The sequence below is a fragment of the Centroberyx affinis genome, unplaced genomic scaffold (genome assembly GCF_046629955.1).
Source record: "Centroberyx affinis isolate AG114_WGS23_722 - 3 ecotype Tasmania unplaced genomic scaffold, CSIRO-AGI_Caff_v1 ptg007210l_1, whole genome shotgun sequence".
Taxonomy (NCBI): Eukaryota; Metazoa; Chordata; class Actinopteri; order Beryciformes; family Berycidae; genus Centroberyx; species Centroberyx affinis.
The window spans coordinates 187332-200830 of record NW_027283646.1 but is presented as its reverse complement, the minus strand read 5'-3'; the positions used below and the strand labels follow the sequence as shown (position 1 = coordinate 200830).

The window sequence follows — 13499 nt, the reverse complement described above, 5'->3', positions numbered from 1 at the left end:
AGTCATTCAGTGTCGGGGTTACGGTTAACCTTAGTGTTGGGGTTAAAAATGGGGTCAGGGTTACATCATCTGTAGAGATGCAGCAAATCGGCAAGTATGTTGAACATCTACTTCTTGTCACCTGATAGTTGAGTATCAGCCGTCCAAAACAACTGTCACCCCACAGACCTCCACTGGGGGCAGTTGGGTGTTCGATGCCTTGCTCAAGGGGCAACTCAACAGTAGCTGCTGAAGGAGATGCCCAGAGATTGAACAGTCACGGAAAGTTAGCTGCTTCCACTCGGCCTGCGTAATCCGAATCAAGTGTTATTACTCATTTTTCTAATGACTCTGGATGCGAGGTTGTTCATTTACAGTATGGCTAACCACAGAAGAAACCACATGACAAACAGCCTGACGCCCACACTCTTAAAAAGGATGTGTGATTTTCAACACACCCACGTGTCTAGCTTGGGACCGCACACATTTTTAGACGTACAGTACCTTATATGAATAACCAGTGTTTACGTCACTATATGCGTCGCTGTTGACATTTTGAGAGTTTTGAATTATCAGACTCTATGTGGGTGGAGTGCAGCTTTGAGATTTCAAAGATAAACGTTGAACGTTTCACCCCAAAATAACACCATTTAAAGATCAGGGACAAATAAAAAATTAAATACGGTGCACTTTTAGGGAAAAGTACAAGCAATCCACACAGACCCGCCTGCCCTAAAAGTAAAAAAAAAAAGTCCTAAAGCATCGGGATAAAAAAAAAAAAAAAGAGGGTCGTTTTTGGAGAGAGAGGGGGTGGCGGGAGACAGGGAGCCTCCTCGAACTGGAGGAGAAACTGGACTTCCCAAACCCCTTATAAGGCATTTCCCTCAGAGAAATGGGAGGGGGTGTGTGTGTGTGTGTGTGTGTGTGTGTGTGGGGGGGGGGGGGGGGACAACAGGAACGATGCAGGATATTCTCACAGGATGTGATGGCTGGAAGGCAGCCGGAGAGCTGAGCGATGTGGAGGGAAGAAGAAGAGTCAGCTGAGAGAGGAGCTTTTGCTTGCGGTGTTTGCTTTGTGCGCGGTCGCTCTTTGAGTGGGTGGGTCTGCACGCTGAGGATGTGAAATCAACATGGTCAGAAGGCACTCCAAATATTAGTAATCAGCTGAAAGTGAGGTAAATATACTTGTCCTGGATCAGTTCTCTACTTTAAAGTGTTGTTGTTGGTTTTGTGATTTTCCTTTGGGGGGGGGGGGGCGGGAGCTTTTCTTTTGGTAGCTGTTCAATAAGTATCTGGACATGATTCCAAAATGGATCCAAGATTTTTGGTGGAAGGGATTTCACGCTTGACCAGAGAGGAAGAGTGTGTGTCGGGCTTTCAGGTAGCTCACATCTGGGGCCATATGGATAAAAAAAAAATGTTCTCCGGTTTCTCTGTCTTTCAGAAGTGTCGTGCAGACTGACTTGCGGCTTCTCGGTCGCACCGGTCGCATGCAAAAGTTGTGTTTTCGGAAGAGAAGCGAGAAGTCACATTTTATGTTTTTTAATGGTTTTATGTCGGTGGTTCTCGACGTGGGGTCCGGGGAGCACCGGGGGTCCTGGAGGGGGTACCAGGAAATTGATGAAATGTTAAACGTCACCGTTATTTCATTTACAAGAAGTTAATACAGTTAGAGAATGTAGAGGAATGACTGTTTTGATCAGTAGTTTCTCTGTTATCTCTCTACCTACAATACAGATAGTCATGGGATTCTGGACAAAATCATATCTGACAATGACAATATTCTCGGATTTGGGTGTGTACTAAACTAGGAGTCCTTGATATGAAAAAAGTTAAGAATCACTTTTGTACAAGTGATCCTCATCGGACATACTTACAAACATAAAATAAGAAAACTTTGATGAATGTCAGAATTTATTTGAATTTGCTCTTTATGCCCATTTTAAGAACTAATTAGAGGTTCTGGCATGAGGATCTTCGTAACACTTTACATGAACTCTGCTTTACAACACATTCATAACACTTGAACAAGAGCTTTATAACAGTGAATACTGTACTACGATACTTATATAGAGCCTTCATTAGGATTTCATGAAATGCTTTTGTCAGACATTGCAGTGGAAGAGCAGGTGAGTTTATTGAAAACTTCAAAATAAAAGTTCTCGCAAATGGCATTTTTGAACTGAAACACATGCCCTGGGGTCTAGCTGTTTGTAAGACAATGTGATCTGTTTACTATTTGCACAGCTCTTTCGGTCGGCCTGCCCTTCCATGTGCTTATCATCCTCTTCTGACCACTTCTCCTCCCGTGGGTACTTACCACGCTCGCATTATCAGCCGTGATACTAATGACTCCCCCCATCGCTTAACTCTAACTCGCAAGTTTCCGCCAAAATAATAAAACAGCTGAGCTTCTGCTTCTGACGAGATGAACCACAAACGTCTAGCGAACCCTCTCAGAACTATTCTCACATGTCGCAGCTATTTCCTAAACACTAACCCGCTTCTCTGAATTGATGAAATAGACGCAGAGCTCACGGAAACCCTTGTAGCTTTTTAGGGCTTAGTCATTCTTTTCTCAGTACTACCCAGCACTGCCACTATATAGAGTGATATAATGGAGAAATGTCACAGCAAACAAATGACAAAAAGCCCCTTTGTATGTCAGGGCATAAATAGCGCTGTCATAGGTCAGAGTGTCACACAGTAGGTAGGGCTACTTCCCTCTTCCTTCCCTTTTCGAGCCAGTCGTCTCACCTCCAGGCTGCTTCCTGCATTCATGTGTTTCTTACACTCATGTCATTTGGGCTCTTCCTGTCCTGCAGCACCATGGCCGGCTTCCAGATGCTCTTCCCGCTCGTCCTCGGCTGTGTGGCAGCATCCCTGCGCTCTCCACGCCAGCTCCCGCCATGCCAAGTTGTAAGTAAAAAGCTCAGGCAGACAGACGGACAGACAGACAGACAGTGTACATATATATGTGGTTTCACTGGTGTGGTAGTGGTTTAGAGGGAAAACATAGTTCAGTGCCACTTTAAGATTTTCACTGCCCTGCTTTGAAGCGCATTCCTTACATTTCCACTTGAATATGTATGGTATGTGTGTGGGGTTTTTCATCTGTTCTTCGTTTATTTTTTTTGCGTTGCCCGTGGCAATGGAGATGAAATACCTAATATATCAGGTACTTGAGGTATTTTCACATTATCGATGGGCAGATAGAGAGTGGGCAGATTATTTATTTGAACAGATTTGGTTTATTGGTTTTAACTCCAATGCGTGAGTCCAGTTGAACCATGCTGCTGATAGAGTGGCATTTGGACAGTGTAACATTATGTGATGATTTGGCTCCATACTCTTATGAGGAACCACAACTCTTTTGTACATGATGCCCCCATTTCAGTAAAGTGGTAATCCACGAGATGCTTGTTTCTATTGTTGTGGTGCTCAGCGCTCACTGCTGTGGTGTTTCTGCACTGCACTTCCCAGAGATCAGCTGTCAATCAAACAGTGTGTCCAGTACTGTGACGTCTTTTTCCAAAATGAGAATATGGAGCCAAAACATCAATCAGTGTGTCGCTAGTGAAATATGTACAGAGTTTGCCGTAGAATGGTTTGTTTACAGCCTTGTCAAACTTTTGGATATAATCAGAAAATCTGAGTGTCTGTGCTGTATAAATGCAGCCGATGAATGCATTAAAAATGAGGATATGCATCACAAAAGACGTGCAAGGGTCACATTAAATCTCTCCCAGAATGTAGGATTTTACACATGATTAAAAATAAACTTTCAAATGAATGGTTTTGACTTTATTTCCATCTATTAGACAGGTAGCCACTAGCTACAGTATTACTTCTCTATGGCTGAACCTGAAGTAAACTCCATCCCACATGGATCTGATGTTATTAATACACTCCAGATAGGCATGGCTAATGTGGGATCACTGATAATACCTCTATTATTTTTAATATTCATAGTTATGCAAAAGGCACACAGTTCTTAGATTGCCCTCTTTCTGTGAGAGACTGAAGGGATCGCAGCATCTTTTCTTCATGTTATTCTCCATTTATGAGAAAAATGTAATAAAATATTCCATAACAAACAAAACTAAATGATTCACCCTCCAATTGCATTTGACTCATCTTTTTCTCAGATAGCAGAAAATAAAACTGGAAGGAAAAAAGAGATGTAATGATATAACATAATACATGATGTAATTATCGTGGTTAAAAGCCATAACAGATGCTTGTTTATATTCAGAAGAAAACTCTGATATGAGTTTGCTCATGGCCCGTATTATCAAGAATGCCACTGACTTCAAATAACCACAAGTATGCCAAGAACCTCAATGTACTTGGCTTGAGAGGGGAAAAAAAGAGAAAGAGTCAGTTTTATGAGCTGTTTTTCGAGAGGGGGTCTCTGGCCATATGGTTTCAATTATAAGCTACACTAATAAGTTAAATATTTGAATCTAATACGGAAAAAGGGAGAAAAGATGACAAAAACATTCTGCGTTGGTGTAACAACACGGGTTGGTGTCAACTGTGTAGGTGGATTTTCTTTCAAATCAAAACACTGAAAAAGGTTTTGTATGTCATATCTTGAATTAAATGGCTGAGAACGAATGCTGTTATTAACCGATGAATAGCAGTTTCACTTAGCGCTTTGAATTGACTGAATTGAAAGTGAAATGCCCCTAGGTTTGTTTTATGAGGAGTATACACCATAATAAACCTCAAAGGACTCTCTGTCTGCCAAGAATGTAGATACACTGACTCATAAAACGACCCTGTGCGTATGCTTTAAACATTTGGTCTGTGTTGTGTCATGGTCAAGCAATTTGGGAGTGTGCTGAGATAATCAGACTTGTGTGTTTGTCTTTCTTTGTTCGCAGGTCCAGATGGATGTGTTTTGCAGCAATCTCAGCCTAAGAAGTGCACCAGTCAACCTTCCTCATGGTATCCAAATGCTGGACCTCTCACGTAACATGCTGCAAAACCTGACCCACGAAACTCTCGCGTTTCACACCAGCCTCCATCAGCTGAATCTCCATTCCAACAAGATCCACTTCATCCAGCCCGGTTTGTTCAAAGACATGGCAAATCTAAAAGTCTTAGACCTGTCCAGGAACTATCTAGATGTTTTTGCTCAGTCCAAAACCAACATCGGGCCTCTTACAGCTGTGGAGTCGCTTGATCTTTCAAGCAATGGGCTGTATACAGGGATGACGGACTATTTCATAGGCGAATCTCCATCGCTGGCAAACCTTTCTCTGAATGGCAACAGCATCACCAAAATAGCAAAAAACACTTTTTGTGGATCCTTGGCCTTGAGAAACATCAACCTCCACAACAATGTCATATTGGAGATTGAAGACGGTGCGTTTGACTCATTGCCGCATCTGACTGAACTTGATTTGTCCAAGAACTCCATCACTTGCATCACAGACTTCAATCTCTCTCAGTTAAGAGTGCTTAATCTCAGTAAGAACAGTATGGAGACTTTCCAAACCACAGACTCAGATACAGTCTATGATCTCCTTTACCTTGATCTTAGTGAAAACAAAATTCCTTATTTTCCTCTTCTCCCTAGAAGGAACAAGCTCATGTACCTGGATGTTTCGCGAAACCGACTCTGGAGTGTCAATGTTACCGGAACAGCAGAGGAACTGGCAAACTTCGGGGACACATTTTTAGCTCATGCTCCACCTGATTTAAGCACCAGACATCAAATCTTCTCAAATTTGATATACCTGGACCTGAGCTACAACCAAATCAAAAGCATACCACATTCCTTTTTCTGCAGTATGATATCACTTGAGGTTCTGAATGTGAGCAATAACTGTATTGGGTCCTTTTCTGTTGACCAAGAAGGCCTTCTAGAGAATTTGAAGATCCTAGATCTCAGCTATAATGCCCTGCAGAAACTCTCATTTGAGGAAAACACTCTACAATCACTGGAAAAGCTCTTCTTACAAGGAAACGTCCTCACCACCCTGGACCCTCGAATATTTCAAAGACTTTCAAGTATCAAATCCCTGCAACTCCAGCAGAACGATCTGAAAATCTGTGCCTCGCAGCAAAAACAGACCAAACCACCTCTGAAAGACCAAAACCACTACAATCCTCCAGGTTGTGTCGCCTTTTCCTCTGTTCCGACCTTGCAGTTCCTGTACCTCTCTGAAAACAATCTGAAGGCTCTGCCTGAGTTTGCCTTTTACAACACTCCTCTGAAGTTACTGGACCTGTCCATGAACCCAGGGTTAGATATGGACCCGAATTCCCTCTCTGGTCTTGAGAATTCCCTGGTTCACCTCTACCTGAGGGAGAACAACATTTCCAAACTCAACACAGACCTGTCCTCGCTGAGCAGTCTCAAATTCGTAGACCTGTCGACCAACCAGTTAACCACTCTACCCCTGTGGAACAAAGAGTCCTCCATCGAGTCACTGAACCTGCAGAACAACAACCTGGTCACCCTGGAGTACAACACCGTGCTGGCTCTGGAGCGCTCTCTGAAAACCCTCTACATGGGCTCCAATCCTCTCAGTTGCTGCAGCAACCTTCGCTTCCTCCACATGGTTCAGCGCTCTGATGTGGTCGTTCCAGACATCGAAACCGTGACTTGCGTCTACCCGCAAGACTCAGAGCCAGTCAACATAGAGAGGGTGACCCACGAACTGTGCCACACTCTGGACAATAGAAGTGTGAGCATAATTGTCATTGTAGTGATTGTTGTCGTCGTCTTGATTATTTTGCTGGGGCTGCTGTTTAAGTTATGCCGCTCAAGGAGACGAAAGCACAACAGAAGCTTCAATGCCTGACGACTGTCCCCAAAATGAATGTGCAGAAATGAACAGTGGACATAGAGAGACATGAGGGAATTCATAGTCTGAATTTTTTTTAGAGTTTTTCTATTGCGAGAAGGTGGGTGGTTTTTATATCTAACCACAGGGGAAAAATCGTTTATTGGTTGAAGGAAAAATCCACCCTTGAACACTTTAACTCTGTTAAAAAAAACAGCTTGGCAATGTATCTTGCATTTCTGGGTCCATTTTGTTGTTTGGTGGTGTGTTTCTTATTCCCGTGGATAAGTGACCAATAACTGGACATCACATCAAGATATTTCCAGCGTAGCTAGAATGGAGTTTGACAGCAGAAAATGTTTCAGTGATCTAAAACATCAACTGTAAACATCAGGTTTTGGTGTCAGTCCCTCAGAATCAAAGAGCAAGAGCTTCTTTACCATTTTACACCGATGTTCAACAATCATACAGGAAGAAATCCATCATAGAAGAAGCAGAGACCAATTTCTTCACAGACCAGAAAGCAATGCAGCCAGAAGTTGCGTTTCTCTAATCCAAATCACTAACTGAATTAAAAGTAGATGAGGCAGGTTGAGGGAAAGTTGCTACACCAAAAAAGTAAATTACAAGACTACAAGTATCTGAGGGGGGATTTTTCCTTTATGATGAAAATAAAGAACAAAACACTACCAAAGATAGTGAATCAAAATGCGCTTTGTTCATGAATCATGAATGAGTAAATGTAGTTGTGATTCACCTCATGTAGGTTGGGAGTCATTGAAAGTGACTGCACAGTGTCCAAGAGAATGTTATTTTTTTAAAGCAATACCTTTTACCCATGTAGTTTGCACTTTAATTTCCTCTTGTGTGTACCTTCCTCTTGTGTGATTGTATCTTGTCCTGTGACTGTTCACACTAAGAAATGAATTGCGCTAGCATTCCAAGAAGTGGTTCATATGTCGATGTAATTTATTGTTATTTTTGTTGCTATTGAGATTGAGCTGGTCACTCTAAATAGTATATTTTCTTGACTGAGACAACAGAAAAGGTGAGAGGAACATAGACTAGGGTTGTGACACAATTTGATCCCAAGCCAGCAGGGGAACTCCTGGTTTCTCAGGACATAATGTAATTGAAATTGACATTAAAATGTTTATATAAGGGTTGAAGCTCAAAGCTGGAAGAAGCACTGAAATTAATAACTGTTGTATGCCCCGCCATACATTCATATTTCCTTTTTTTGGAATGAATAAGAAATCCAGCGCTGTATTGAAGTGGGCTACAGACTTGTTCTCTAGAATCCACATTTTAAAACAATTTTATCACGCTTGATTATGAAGCCAAAATGATGATGTCATGTATTATTATTATAATTATTTATAGCTGATTTGTTATGTCTTCTCATTCTGTGACTGACCTCTGTAAACAATGTAAGCAATGTTCGTGAATGAAATGAAGGCTATTTTCTACCCTATTTTCTAAGACTGTGAGAAAATGTGATGGTCACTAAGAATTTCTTGTGTGACAAAAACACGCAACTGTATGAAAGCTGTACCACCACCAACCTATTTTAAATAACTTTACGCTTCATTATTTAGCTAATAGCATAAAGTGATATTTCATTTTTTTTATTTCATCATTAATTTTTTACATTTGGAGTTTTTAGCAAAATTGGCGGTCCTGGTTTTATTTGGTAACATTTTACATGAAGCGGGGCTCATAAAGCATTATAAAGCATCAGAATCACATTATAAGCACATTGTGAGTACACGATAATTATTATCATCAGAGCATGGTATAATAAACACTTTGGGGATTGAATAATTTATGGGGAAACTGTGTCCTATGACATGATATTAAATTGAATGTAATTTTCTGATGTTTGTCTTGATGATTACATCAAGTAGAATGTTACCATTTATTTTTCTAGTGCAAGTCTGAATATTATTCTTTAGCTAAGATACAAACAAGTGGAGAGATCATATTTCATTTTATGTTCTTTGGTGTCCTTTTTAGAAAAGTACCAGTCTGTTTGAAAAGTGTGTGAGTGTTGGTGAATTCCATATGCAAAATATCTCTCACGTGAATGCAAAAGTTGGATTAGATGATGCCACAATGTTCAAAGGCATGCAAAACTGATGTATCTTCAAGGCTTCTGTACTATAGATGGAAGAGGAGATCTTCCTACACCTCATTCACTCTGCCACCCATCAATGTTTTCTAAAGTGATTTGAAATGGAACTTAATATGATACGAGCATTTACAGCAAGCCAGTGAAGGCCAGGGTTACGTGTTGGATATTTGCTAGCTTACTTGCAGCAAAAGCCTGTAGCAACAAACTGTAGCTACTAATGCATTTATGAAATTTTTCAGTGTATCGGTTTGGCCAAATTGTGTCACTTTATAATTCAAATAGACTTTGAAGGAATGTCTTTTTTTAACTTCCATTTTGATACACATTCAACACGGTCGAAAACAACCTTGATTCTACCTTCTGATGCTCAAACTGTAGACTGGTAGAAGACTGTTATGTAGCAATTTCTGACATTATTTAAAGTAATAAATGCAGTTGATATCACAAACCATTTTTCAGCTCCATGATGTGTATCCTAATTTTTTTGTCAGGAAATTTCATTCCACATACTCCTGTCACACCGCTAACTGTAATCCCTGAAAAATCCTTTGAACTGTTTCAATACTTACCGCCGCATGTAGCAACTTTGCACGTTGGTGGCTCAAAATGGCAGCGAGAGGTAACTGAAAAATGCTGTAAGGTGACATCAGTAAACTGCACAAAGCACGCTCATGTTTCCCAAACCCGGTCGGTCTGAGATGCTTTATACCAAAGGAAACCAAAGGGACGAAAGATCTATCGTTGGTGATTCCAGGTTGTTTCCCCTCTCTGCTCACTCAATGGTCATTTTGGCAGAAGAAAGAGACACAACTGAGCTTGGGAGAACAAAGAAACGAAAACCTGATCGTAAGGTTGAGTGGAGAAAACTCATGGAGACTCATTTTGTAGCATTCTCCTTACTGGACTGGTAAGTAAGCTTGGTAGCTAGTCTAGCTCAGTGGTTCTCAACGTGGGGTCCGGGGACCACCAGGGGTCCCTGAGGGGGTTCCAGGGGGTCCCCAGCAAATTGTTGAATTGTTAAACTTCAGCATTATTTAATTTACAAGAAGTTAACTCAATTAGAGAATGTAGAAGAATGACTGTTCTGATCATAGTTTCTCTGTTATCTCTCTAATACAGATAGTCGCGGAATTCTGGACAAAATCATATCTAACAATAAAAATATTCTCAGATTTGGGATCCGAGAGACAAAATCTGATCAAATGGGGGTCGGTGGCCCTAATGTGAACTAAATTAGGGGTCCTTGATATGAAAAAAGTTGAGAATCGCTGGTCTAGCTGTGTTACATTGAGCTAGAAATTCTAGTAAATGATGTGCCGATGGGTGAAGTAGCCGGAACTACTTCATGATTTCGGTTGATAAAACGGGTGTATTTTTACATAAAAACCTTGCCCAGTGCAGCTTCAAAGCTACCATTTCATTGTCAGAGATGATCAGGTTCTTCTATCCTCGGTCTTTTCATTTAAGAGTGGTGAACTTTCTCCAGCACCAGACCCCCAGCTCCATGTGCCTGCTTTGCTCTTTTGTGTTTACATTTGGATTAAGACTTTCAGGCTGAGAATGTGCTGTTCGCCGTGAGAAGCATTATGTCCACAGGCCGATGAAGGCCTCCTTCCCTCGGTGACTCACACCCTCCATCTCCTCCTCCTCCTCTCCCCGTGAGAGAAACAAGCGCTCACTGCAGCTAACTCACTGTCCGGGGCGGTACGGGAAGTTGTCAATGGGCGGCGTGTTTTACGTCAAAGGGGACAACGGCTCTCCATCAATGTCAAGGCAGGAATGAGAATCTCACAGTTGATCGGCAAAGAGCTTTCTCCTGTTAGTAATGGGTTTTTATCTTCACATCTTCACATCAGTTTATGCTTTGCTTTCTGCCAAGAGTCTGATGTAGACGTTTCACTGGGTGCTTGTGTTTAACAAAAGTATATAGTGCTTAAATGAGGAGGTGCAGTTACTCTTGAGCTTTGAAGAAGTTCCCAAATCAGGAATAACATTCGTAGAAGTAGCATTTTCTTAAGTAATCCTATTTTCTGAAGTCCAGTGTTATATTCTCCTTATATCCTCCTACAGTGTTACTCACCGCCTTGATATGGCACAGGTAGGCTTCTTTGATTGCACTTATACTAACAGCTTCATTTGAGTTGCGATTTCAGTTATTTAGCAATGGTTAAGTGGAGTGCAACTAATCAGTTACAGGAAACCCAAAACTAATCTACATCCTCAGTGTCCGCAACCGATTCCTTAATCTGATAACGCAATCAAATGTCTCAGACTGTGTTTGTGTAAGAGGCAATTATGTTCGCCGCCCGCCCTAATTAACATGTGCAACCCTTCTGCTGTCTGTTCCCAAGTTACATAACTGATGATCTAAACTGAAGCCCAAGTGTATTCCACATCCGCCCCGAAATTTTATGCGGCCTTTTTATTGACGCTTCCCTTTTTTTTTCAGCACCAGTGCAAAATCAGTAGTTGAATGTTTAATTTTTTAATCCTAAATTAAAAACAGAATTTTTGTACGGTTTTCTGAGTCAATTTTCAAAGATTTAATTAATAATCTGAATACAGAGTTTCAGTCAAAGTAATTCTTTGTGGATTGTATATTATTGTCTGTGAAAAAAGACCAATGTTAACTCTGACTCATAGATGTTTATCTCAATAAAAATGCTTTTTGGAAAGGAATAAATGTGTCAGGGTTAGGACAATTAGGTCTGATTCACATTGACTCATAACTTAGGCACTCTACTATGGATTGAGCTCCACACTGTTTCTCAGACACACCTACAAGTGCATACAACAAGGATTTCATGAGTGTCCATGGTTGTTGTTGATGGGCCATCAGTTAAACAGGCCTTTTTCAACACAATTTTCAATTTCAAGACAGCATGAAAACAGCTTGTCGCCTTATTCTAACTGCCAACAGTAGCAGAGTGTAAACCTCGGCTTGAATTTCATTGAATTTGTAGCTTCACAGCTTGATGGTAACCAGACTTTTCTCACTGTAGCTCCAATTAGGAAAACCTCAAAGGCAGTCATAAACAGTATGGGGCAGGAAGAGCACCCTGTTACTATCTGGACCTTCCAGATGCTGCCAACGGTGGACAAACATATGTATATTCAGACAATGAGCTTGTGAACCTGGCAAAGTCAAGCCAACATGCAACAAGTCTGCCCTCTCTCTTAGCTGTTAGGATCTCCACTTGTTTCCAATGCAGATTCACTTGTTGCATGAATTTTCCAGGAAGAACTGTCAATATCTTGAAACGCGCGGGGTAAGGATCAGACCACTTACCTAATATCAAGAAAATGACACTTGATTCAAGAAAATTCCTGAAACAAGTGAAGCTGTGTGGGAAACAAGTGAAATTATTTCACCTGTTTAGCAGTTTTTTAAGAAAAGATTTTAAGACTCAACACTAGATTAAATGACTGACTTAAACTATGTGTTTTGCCTGAAGCAACTTCTATCTATATGAATATCTCTGTCCTATGGGATAGGCATTGGTTGGAAATTAATCCCAGATGTCTGCTAATTGGACAAGCCTCTGTGTGTGACTTCTGTTGTAAAGAATTCATTCTGTTCACTGTAAAATGCCACTGTGGGAGGTCTGCAGCACAGGAGCATTTGCACAGGACACTAAACTTTTCTGTTAGTATTATGGGATTTGGGCTTTAAACTGCAGTGTACACACCGCTGTTTTAAATTATGTCTTAAGTTCACTAATATCTGTTACAAATCCAAAATGTCTGTACTGAGTGTGAATGTACACTTCTTTTTTTGTCAGTTGAGTTTTTATTCATTTTCACTTCAGATTTTAAGACAATACTCATATCATCCCTGACCTGCTGCTTACACTTCCCTTTAATATAATTCAATATCACTATTTGTTATAGGGAAGGGTGAAAAGAGTATCAAAACATCCTACTCGAGTACTACTTTGCTGAAATTTTACCATTAAGTACCATTAAGATTACTGGTGTAAAAGTCTATCAAGCAAAAGTAAAAAGTAGCTGTTAAATGTAGGCTAATCAGTGTAAATGTTACTTTAGTTACTTTAGCCTACATGATTCCCATGCAATGTAAAAACAATGACAGCAGAAAGTTTAATACATTATACATGTTGCATTTGTTCTAAAAAAATATATTCTGAAATGTATATTATTCAATCTGTTATTTAAAAAAAAGTCAATGTTACATTGTTTCTTTTGCTAGCTATCCAACTAGCTAGGCTAGCTACTTTGCTAGCTAGGCTAGCAAAGTAGCTACACAACAACAAGGCTAACGCAAACCAATAACACTGTAGCTGGATGGAGGGCTTTTTGGCTAATGGCCTAAGCTGTCATGGATAAATTAAAGCATTTCACGTAATTTACGATTGTGCCACTTTCTGATGCGATGCCAACGGAGAGCCTACAACAATTGTACTCTATAATGGAGTGATTTTAAATGTAGCAAAGCAAAATGCTTCAGTCAAAACATACATACAAGTAAATGGAAAATTACCGAATTCAAAAAGTACTCAAAAAGTACAAGTAGACACAAGAAAACAACTCAATTGCAGTAACAAATGCCTACATGCCATTTGTGA

The 13499-nt window shown here is 40.5% G+C and overlaps 1 protein-coding gene across 1 annotated transcript; it reads left to right on the top strand.

The window, feature by feature from the left end:
* The first annotated feature begins 983 nt into the window (after positions 1-983).
* lrrc32 (leucine rich repeat containing 32) lies at positions 984-9356 on the top strand. The gene is made up of 3 exons (XM_071513487.1): positions 984-1154; positions 2805-2898; positions 4869-9356. Exons 2-3 carry the CDS (start codon positions 2809-2811, stop codon positions 6795-6797), a joined length of 2019 nt encoding a protein of 672 aa, XP_071369588.1. The 5' UTR covers positions 984-1154; positions 2805-2808; the 3' UTR covers positions 6798-9356.
* The last annotated feature ends 4143 nt before the right edge of the window (positions 9357-13499 follow it).

Bases quoted from the DNA above. Each gene is read 5' to 3' on its own strand.
- lrrc32 (XM_071513487.1), top strand. From the start codon at position 2,809: ATGGCCGGCTTCCAGATGCTCTTCCCGCTCGTCCTCGGCTGTGTGGCA. The intron at 2,899-4,868 runs GTAAGTAAAAAG...CTTTGTTCGCAG, and splicing joins AGCTCCCGCCATGCCAAGTT to GTCCAGATGGATGTGTTTTG.